This window comes from Saccostrea echinata, unplaced genomic scaffold (genome assembly GCF_033153115.1).
Source record: "Saccostrea echinata isolate AGI-Se365-2 ecotype Australia unplaced genomic scaffold, CSIRO_AGI_Sech_v1 ptg000033l, whole genome shotgun sequence".
NCBI lineage: Eukaryota > Metazoa > Mollusca > Bivalvia > Ostreida > Ostreidae > Saccostrea > Saccostrea echinata.
The window spans coordinates 32,303,950-32,313,934 of NW_026889782.1; the positions used below are offsets into that span (position 1 = coordinate 32,303,950).

At 35.0% G+C, this 9,985-nt stretch overlaps 1 protein-coding gene across 1 annotated transcript; it reads right to left on the reverse strand.

The window, feature by feature from the left end:
• Positions 1 to 3,815: 3,815 nt before the first annotated feature.
• Positions 3,816 to 5,761, reverse strand: LOC133198861 (uncharacterized). Its single transcript, XM_061334814.1, has 6 exons — positions 5,713 to 5,761; positions 5,227 to 5,418; positions 4,896 to 5,033; positions 4,611 to 4,670; positions 4,159 to 4,239; positions 3,816 to 3,943 (listed from the first exon to the last, which is right to left on the reverse strand). The coding sequence occupies exons 1-6, from the start codon at positions 5,759 to 5,761 to the stop codon at positions 3,816 to 3,818; spliced, it is 648 nt and encodes a 215-aa protein (XP_061190798.1).
• Between the last annotated feature and the right edge of the window lie 4,224 nt (positions 5,762 to 9,985).

Consider the following 9,985-nt stretch of genomic DNA (forward strand, 5'->3'; position numbering starts at 1 on the left):
AAATACGTCATGACAGTCAGCCAATTTACGCATGCGTGACTACAGATTAGTTCTTGAGATCGATTGAACAAATTACGCAACATGTTAATTTTTATGATTTATTGTTTAATGGAAATTCTGTTCACAGCAGGTATGGATTTATTGTTTTTTATAATATCGCAGTTTACCTAGTCTTGCTCTCTCATAAGTAGGTTATTGTTTTAAACATGTAGATCTTTATACATGGTGTCGTTTTTTCCACAATATTTTGCAAATGTAAGCATGAATTAATTTCGTTTAATATAGTTATAATTCTTTAAATATAGAAATAGTTATTGAAATGACGGGTTTATGATGTAATTTTCACTTGCAGTATTAAGAGGACTGGGTGGTTGTGGCCATTTTCAGACTATATTGATCTCCTTTAGAAGAAGAGCTCCATATAAAGATATACAAAAATGATCAAATTTTAAAACTAAAACGTATGAAATTTTTGTTTGCAAAATGATAGTTGACAGCTTAAGATATCATATCTAAAAAATTAAGTTATATCTGATGGTTAATTTGTTGACTCCCCAGCCTCCTTAATTGAAAACGGACTTCTATTACAGTTGCGGGACACAAACCACTTAGTCTTAGAAGCAGCAACCATGTGTATCATCCTAGTCATGAAATAGACATTTATGGTGGACATATTCTGACGACTAAAGAAATATTCGGAGAAAATCTTGAACAAGATGATTTCGTACTTTCCCATATTAAGGTTTGTTATTAATCTTGAACAAGATGATTTCGTACTTTCCCATATTAAGGTTTGTTATTAATCTTGAACAAGATGATTTCGTACTTTCCCATATTAAGGTTTGTTATTAATAAGTGATAAATAAAAGTTTTTCTAAGGCAACAACAGATCGCAACTTCTCTGGCCTTACCAACAAACGGGAAAACATCCTCGTGTTCGGATGAATTACTTAGGTAGCATCAATGACCCCCCCCCCCTTTTTAATTATTAAAATGCAATACAAACTTGTCTGTTTGTAAAGACACTCAGCACGATTACCTGAAATTTAGAAAAGAATCGTGTAGAACTCTATACTTACTATTCTATAACCTGGCGGGAATTCTTGGTCTCATCTTTTTTGTATGAAATTCTAACATCCATTTAATATGTTCGAGGTGTTTTTGTGCTTGCTGAAAAGGCCCGAGAAGATGCGATTTTACAACACAGTTACATTTAACACAGAACCTGAGGGGGAAAATAGGAAAAGGGGGGAATCGGAGAAAGAAAATCAAACAAAACGAATTCGTCGAGATTGAAAAGCACAACATCCGGAACGTTAAACCACCAGAGGAAATACAAACGGTCTCGGATATGAAAGAGCAGAGAAGAAATCGCCGCGGGGGCGGTATGATGAGTCAAATGTCACTAGGATTTGGAGGTATTCTACATCGCTTATTTGAACAATGTTGTAATATTGAACGATATTTTTTCACATAAAACGAAAGTAAATGGTTGGGCATATAACACGACTACCATTTAACATCTCTCTATCTTTCAGGTCTGGCCGACAAATCCCTTATTTACGGTCCTAGACCTCTGACTTCCGGAAACATTCCCGGAAGTGGCCAAGGCGGTAGTGATCAAAGCTTAGGAATGTCCTCCACAAATTCTGGTCCTTTTGCCAATAAAGGGATGTCACAATCTATGTTCCCTGCTGGTCTATCTAATAGGGGCGAAGGATTACCGAACGGTTTGTCAAATGGAGGCACCGGAATGTCACCATTTTCAGGGTCAGGATCTATGGGTGGAGGTTCAAACCAAACGCCTTTCAATATGGCGATGCTTTCCATGCGCAGTCAGGCTGATCTGTCGCCCTCCATGGGAGGAATGTCAATGAATAGCGGAGGAGCGCAGAGTATAATGGGTGGGTCCTTCGACAAAAACAAAGAAAATTCAGACTCGGAAAATCTAGGTAACAAAAAAATCATTAACAAAATAAAATAAAAAAGATTATTTTTCATTGTGAAATATGAATGGGATCTTCTCAATTGAGTAACCAGAAGTTGTGACCAGTGAAAAGAAAACTCATTGATTGATTGATTGATTTTTCTTCTTCTTAAATCGTGCTGTATTATATTACATGTATATTTGGATCTACAGAGAGGAAAATTGTATTTGGGGACACGGTCTCTATCCAGTATGTGAATGGTAAAATCATCGTTCCCAGGTCGTGGACCATGGAAAGGGTCAGGACCCTGCAGGCACAAATCACATCAGGTAAAATAATCGAGCACACTTTGTGGACAAGAGATTTAAGTCCACGTATCCCCATATTGCATGAGGTAAAAATCCTCGTACACATGATATGGGACAGAATTAAAGTCAAGTTTGGTCTTGGGGGAAATCATTGCTCAACATTACATATCAACAAGATCACCAATCAAAACTCTCTAGGAATAACACGTGCCAGCTAAGATCTTCGTCCGAAGTCGTGGTCGATGGAGAAAACCAAGACAATGCTTTATTTTATACTAATTTATGAATTAGGAAATAATGAGAGTTTTACATTATGTCAAGGACATTATTAGAATTCACTTAATGCAAAAAAAAAAAACACAGTATCTTCATATGTATTCAAATCTCGTCTGCAGGTCACATGAACAGTCATGATAGCAGCAGCTACACCAATGGTATGACAGCCAGCCACATACACACAGGTAGCCATAGCAATAGCCCTATCCCTAGTGGCAGCCACACACATCAAGGGTGTCCCCAGATCTCACGTGACTGCCCACAGTCCTGCGTGGAATTCAATAACCAAGGTTGTCCAATTTGTTCCTGTGGTATGTATCATATTGCCCCCCCCCCCTCCCCCCGGATTCCAATACCCAGCCTAAATCTTCACAATTTACAAATCAAAGTGGTGATATGCTTTTGGTGTGCATATCAAGTACCATGTTAAATGGTCCACCCCTGCAGCCAAATTAAGACAATTTGTCAACTGTTTCATTTTATGATGAATGTGCTGATGTCACATACTGTATATCTAATAAACCGTGATCTAATAACAGGCAGCGACATTTGCCCAGCCTTTCCTGCCGGATGTCAACGAGGACGCGTGCGCATTGACAAAGATGGCTGCCCGGTATGTGTATCAAAACGTACGTATTTCTTACAATTTTGCTATGAAGTTTAAAACTTTAGAATTCCACAAATCCTTTGTTACGTTTTCCTTGTTTTTTAGCAATATGATTAAGATTATATCCTTCTCTCCACTCTTGTAAATCGCCAGACTTCTTTAATATAAATAAGTTACTTATTTTTTTGCAGACCAGGAGGAGAATTGGTATAACAAGATATGGAACTCTGGGGATCAATTTAACATAAATTATTAAAAGAATTATTTGAATTTCTTGTTTTACTTGGTGACTTTGTTTCGTGTATATATTTTGTGTGAGATTAAAATTTATCCCCCTATAAAGTGTCAAACTTAATTCACGAATCCGCTTAAAACTTATTCAATCACTTGTTATTATGTATAAAGCAGAATTTGTAATTGATGTAAATCTAGATATCTTATTTTTAACATACATACTGAGATAAATCTATAAAGTCCACTTTTTAGATATTGAAAAAAATAGAATGTAGAAATTTACACTATGTGTATGTACTTCAATATTCACTATCAATTGCGACTCCTCTCATGGTATCACAAGGAATTGAACCAAAGATTTTGATGAAAATCAGTAAATTATATATTTATTAAAAAAAAGACATTACTATAGCAAACACAAGGAGGGACCAGCAGATGGAATGTGACGCCATGATGACGTCATTAGCAGACACACACCGGACATCCATCTGAACCCAACATAATGCCTTTGTTACATGGCGTCACACACCTCACCGGAGCACATGTAGACGGCGCTTGCGCAGTCGTAGTCTGTTGAGTTGCAAGTTGTGCTGAAAACAAGGTTTGAGATATGAGGTGTGTAGAACTTGAATTATTTAGGTATTCTCTTATACCTCTCTCATCCCTAAGGAAATGTCTTTATAAATGTTTTCATTCAACAAAAATATATTCGTTTGAGAAGCATAACTGCTGTCATGTACAAATAAACACAAATATACGTGACCAATCAACCAAAAGATAATATGTATCAAATACGCCGTCTTACCGGTACAAATCGGACATCCATTTACCACGGCCACACTTCCGCGTGGACAGGTGCCCGGAAACGCTGGACACATCGGCGACGCTTTTTAAAAAACGAATTCAGAAGAGGAGATAAAATGCATATTTCTTGAGTTATTCCCCCTTCTTTTAATGTGTCACTAATAAATCTGTGAAACTTTTATCTCTTTTGATGCTATACAAATTCCTTCATAAGAATAACACTCGATTCTAAGTTTAATAGAAATTAAAAGAAGACACTTATATACTGTGTATGCATGTACATATACATGTAAGATGCCATGTTTGATTATCCCAAAACCACCCTCAGACTGCAATTCCCCAGTCATACAGTTTAAAAACTTTAAACAACAGAGATTTCAAATCCAGATTCTATTTTGTTGGAATTAAACATTCATTACGAGTAAACATATTAATGTCGCAATTATGTTATACCTGTAGTTGAGATTGAAGTAACAGATGATACACCACCAGATGTCGCTTGAGTGTTACTTCCTGTTTCAAAGCAAAGCAAATAAATGCAGGAAATGGTGGAATGATGCTAAAATCTAAAATTCATATACATGTATTAGAGCTGAATTTTTGATAATGTTGCAGAAGCAAGAATTAAATCAATGGTAATAATGTCTGGTTCCGTGTTAAGGTAATCTTTAGAGGTTTATGTCCAAAATATAGTTTGGATAAAAACTGCTTGGACTATTATATAAAAACATTTCTTACGACACCCAGACTTGCACGTCACACAACCAGTTACAGAGTCAATTTGCCTGCAGTCTATGTCGCAATGTGTCGTTATGAACTGGTCACATTTACCAGGGAGTGAATTCATATTGGAGCCCCCTGTCTGTAAATTGAAGGCTACGGAGAAAAGTGATTGAAAACAGTCATGTTATCCGGGGGTATGATTTGAGAAAATTCGCGTTTCCTAGTTAGATATGTAAGATTTAAAGATATAATTATTAACAAAAAATGGCGAACACAATAATGGGTCTTTGTAAAGTATACTAATTCTGTTTTCTGCTTAAAAGAAACGAGAACTCATAAAACCTACATCCAGGACCATTGTGATTCTGATGTTGCACATATCCGGTTCCTGTTGCGGCTGCGCTCTGCTGTTGGTGGGAGATGTCTAAATACCCCGTTGCATCCCCTGGTACTTTAATGTTATAGAGACCGGAAAGGTCAGCTGGGTTAGGTATTGAAATACCAAACAGACCTAGAAACCGCTTGTTTAGGGGACCTCCTGCAAAACGTATCTGCATTTGTGTTATTATTGTGTGCATGTTAAATTCGGACGTGCATTGTTTAAACGATATTTGTAAATATGGTATCGATTTGTTATCATTATGGACATTCATCATCAGATAAGCCAGTGACACGGTTCTGTTTTGTTCATTTATCATTCTTAATGAAAGCGTACGACATTTGACATGCATATCACTACTGGTTCCTATGGGAAATTCGGTATTACAAGCATTATATCAAAAATGGAAGGATTTTATTTTAATTTACTTGTGAAGAAAAAACACTGACCTACCATATAGAGAAGGTATAAAACAAAACAAAACAACGAGTGTAGTCTCCATTTGTATCAGGTCTGGAGGAATGTCAGTAATGGTCAGATCAGAGAAGATAAGGCAGGCACTATAGTCCTCTTCGTGTGGAATTAAGCCGAGGAATGTTCAATTTTATTCTTGTGATAAGTTAATGAGTGAATCATTGGTGGGTACTTATGCATATACATATAATGTGCAGAGAAAATCCTACTTACATTTTGGTCAGAGATGTTAACAGAGTTGAAAAATGAGCTAAACTATAGCTGTATAATGCAGTTATACATCTTGTAACACATTGTATCCCGTCAAACTGGGTATCTAAGGCAAGTATTTTGTGTTTGGAGACTGTAGTACCAAGGACACTGTGTTGTGATTGGAGACTGTAGTAATAAGACCAGTATTTTGTGTTTGTAGACTGTAGTACTAAGGCCAGTATTTTGTGTTTGTAGACTGTAGTACTAAGGCCAGTATTTTGTGTTTGTAGACTGTAGTACTAAGGTCAGTATTTTGTGTTTGGAGACTGTAGTACTAAGGTCAGTATTTTGTGTTTGTAGACTGTAGTACTAAGGCCAGTATTTTGTGTTTGTAGACTGTAATACTAAGGCCAGTATTTTGTGTTTGTAGACTGTAGTACTAAGGTCAGTATTTTGTGTTTGTAGACTGTAGTACTAAGGCAAGTATTTTGTGTTTGGAGACTGTATTTATAAGACCAGTATTTTGTGTTTGGAGACTGTAGTACTAAGGCCAGTATTTTGTGTTTGGAGACTGTAGTACTAAGGTCAGTATTTTGTGTTTGGAGACTGTAGTACTAAGGTCAGTATTTTGTGTTTGTAGACTGTAGTACTAAGGCAAGTATTTTGTGTTTGGAGCCTGTATTTATAAGACCAGTATTTTGTGTTTGTAGACTGTAGTACTAAGGTCAGTATTTTGTGTTTGTAGACTGTAGTACTAAGGTCAGTATTTTGTGTTTGTAGACTGTAGTACTAAGGTCAGTATTTTGTGTTTGTAGACTGTAGTACTAAGGTCAGTATTTTGTGTTTGTAGACTGTAGTACTAAGATCTGTATTTTGTGTTTGTAGACTGTAGTACTAAGGCCAGTATTTTGTGTTTGTAGACTGTAGTACTAAGGCCAGTATTTTGTGTTTGTAGACTGTAGTACTAAGGCCAGTATTTTGTGTTTGTAGACTGTAGTACTAAGGCCAGTATTTTGTGTTTGTAGACTGTAGTACTAAGGCCAGTATTTTGTGTTTGTAGCCTGTAGTACTAAGGCCAGTATTTTGTGTTTGTAGACTGTAGTACTAAGGCCAGTATTTTGTGTTTGTAGACTGTAGTACTAAGGCCAGTATTTTGTGTTTGTAGACTGTAGTACTAAGGCCAGTATTTTGTGTTTGTAGACTGTAGTACTAAGGTCAGTATTTTGTGTTTGTAGACTGCAGTACTAAGGTCAGTATTTTGTGTTTGTAGACTATATATATATATATATATATATATATATATATATATATATATATATATATATATATATATATATATATATATATATATATATATATATATTCTAATTGAATCTAAAACTATTATAGTTGAATTTGAAATAATCCTTGGAATTTCAGGATTATTTTACTTTATGTCAAAACTCTTGACGCGAATCCATTGCAGAAGTGTCTGAGAGAGTAAAGAGCGACAACTCGGCATGGGAAATTGATCACCACCCTGTTATTCTTTAGTTCTATCGAGTATTGATGTTTGTACAATAAAATTATACCGCAATAAGCTAGTTGATGAACAAACAGTAAAAGTGCTGGTAGGGTAATAGAAGACTTAATCAGGCAAAGCGGACGTGAATATTAATTCTCAGTGATCAAGGCCTTCCCGTGATCAGTACCCTACCCTTTGTAACTACTATCCTATGGAATAAGTCAACTTAGACTCTCAGTAGCAAAACAAAATAAAATGCCATGACTCCAGAGTTTGTCTCCTGTATCGATATTCGCGGTGTACACATGGTAGATTTATCAATCGTTGCCTATACATGCACCTTTTCCAAACATAATGTTTACCTTTTAATATGAATGAAAAATTTTCTTTGAAAAACCACTTGTTCAAGCCCAATTCACCCCCTCCCCTCCCCTTGCTTTGCTACTCAAAATCTCTCATGTTTATGTATTCAAAAAAAATTGGAGCCCCTTCCATCTTCCTAAAAGAATTTTCGAGTTTGGACAGTTTTACTTGTTTTGTCAAAGATATTTTCAGGTAATTTGTTTAATTATTCTCCACCCCCCTTTTCAGAAACGATTCTACGTAGCTGCTATATTCGACATGGATACAAGATGTGTGCTGATCACGGATAAGATATTGAATCTAACAGAGGATATTTGTATATTTTGTACAATCGTGTACTGTATTTTGTTTGAATCAGCTTTGGTCTTTAAAAAAATGCCAGTTACGCATCGACAGGCGTTTGTTTCATTAAATGTTGGAGGATATTTTAGAATTAGAATGTTTTAGAATTATAATTCATTTAAAATACCTTCGTTGTTATATTTTTTTTAAACGTCACACAAAAGGAGACTACTTTAAGAAAAATAAATACGAATGTACGCTTTTTTTTCAAATGGCAAAAGAACATATGTTTTTATTAAAATTATCTCCCTTAAGTTTACACATTATCTTTTCAATAAATATAGATTGACACAGATAAGGCCAAACAAAAAAAAATATGTGTGGTTCCGGTTACACCTCCAAAAAAAATTAGGGTAGGTAGGTAGGGTGTTTTTTTTTTGTTTGTTTTTTTTTGATTTTGATTTTTTTTTTTTTTTTTTTTTTTTTTAAACAAAATGATTTTCTTACTTTTCCTAAATAATACCTATCACTGCTTCGCAAATGACATTTAGATGTGGTGTGATAATATACTAGTCAATATTGGTAGAAGATACCTACATGCTAGATTTCTTTGGATTTAACACTGTTAAGCACTTGCACTATGTTGTGCAAGGAGGCCGTCATTGCTGAAGCTAAAACTTAAACCGGAGCCATTGATGGAAATTGGGGAAAATTCCGGAAAAAATATGAAAATTGCCAAAAAAAAGTTTAGGGTCGGGGGTATAAAATAGGGACCGTCGGGTAACCGGAACCACACATATTTTTTTATTTGGCCTAATGAACAAGTAGCCTCCCGTTCTTATTGCAGAAAATGTTTTTTTAATTGTAAGCATTGATGTTACAAAAGGAGTTGTGAAGTTTTGTTTTTATATAATAAAATCAGTGAATTCTCCCAAAATATGATTCTTACTTCTAAGCAATTTACTTAAGTGTTGAAAACTTTCTACATCCACTGTAAGACTTTCCCATGTTAGGAATATAATAATAGAATGGAAAGTGATAAGTTTCTATGATCCCGAAAGCCCAAGTTGACCTTACTTGGGCAATATTTGTAAACCTGTATAAATTACAGGTTACACGGGAAACACAAATTTAGAATATTGTATTGATAGCTTTGGACGTGTTCGAAACCTCAGCTTGCATCACGTGATCTTGGTAAGTGTGAACAGTAATTTGCGCACATCAAGTGGCAACAATAAATAGTTTATAGGACAATACAAACGTTATCATAGGTCTTGTCAGGCAATTCCAAAGTTGAAACTGTGGTTTGTTTGTGTTTTTTTTTTATCAATTATAAAAGGTTGATATGCTTTAGGTTAGATTATCATAGATAAAGACTGAACCTTGAAAAAACATCTCTTTAAATGGAATATCAAGAAGAAAAATTTAAAAATTGTAAAAGAAAACTGCACACCGAGGTTCCGAAATATCAGTAAGAGTTGTCTCTCCTGGATTACGAGATGGATATTCAAAAGAAATATTAATTTAAAAGAGATGTCAATTAGAATCTATTTAAAAATATCAAAACTATAGTAAATGTCTTATGGAATGTCCTCTACGATGTTTTTCTGGCCAGTATGTGTTTTTGAGAAGTTCTACATTTATAAGATTTTTTTTTCTAAAAACTATACGCTTAACAATGCTCAAGCGAGTTTTTCCAGTGGACGCTTTTAAGTCGTTCGTCTGTCTGCTAATTTTTACATTTTAGACTTCTACAAATCACCAGTGATAGGACATATGATACAAACAAACGTTTGTCAAAATGCTCGAAAATAACAACTAAAGTCATGTTTATATAAGTTAAATTAATAAGTTTAACCGCATAGATTTTAATTTGCGTTGTTTTTTTTTTTCATTCAAAGTTTCATAATA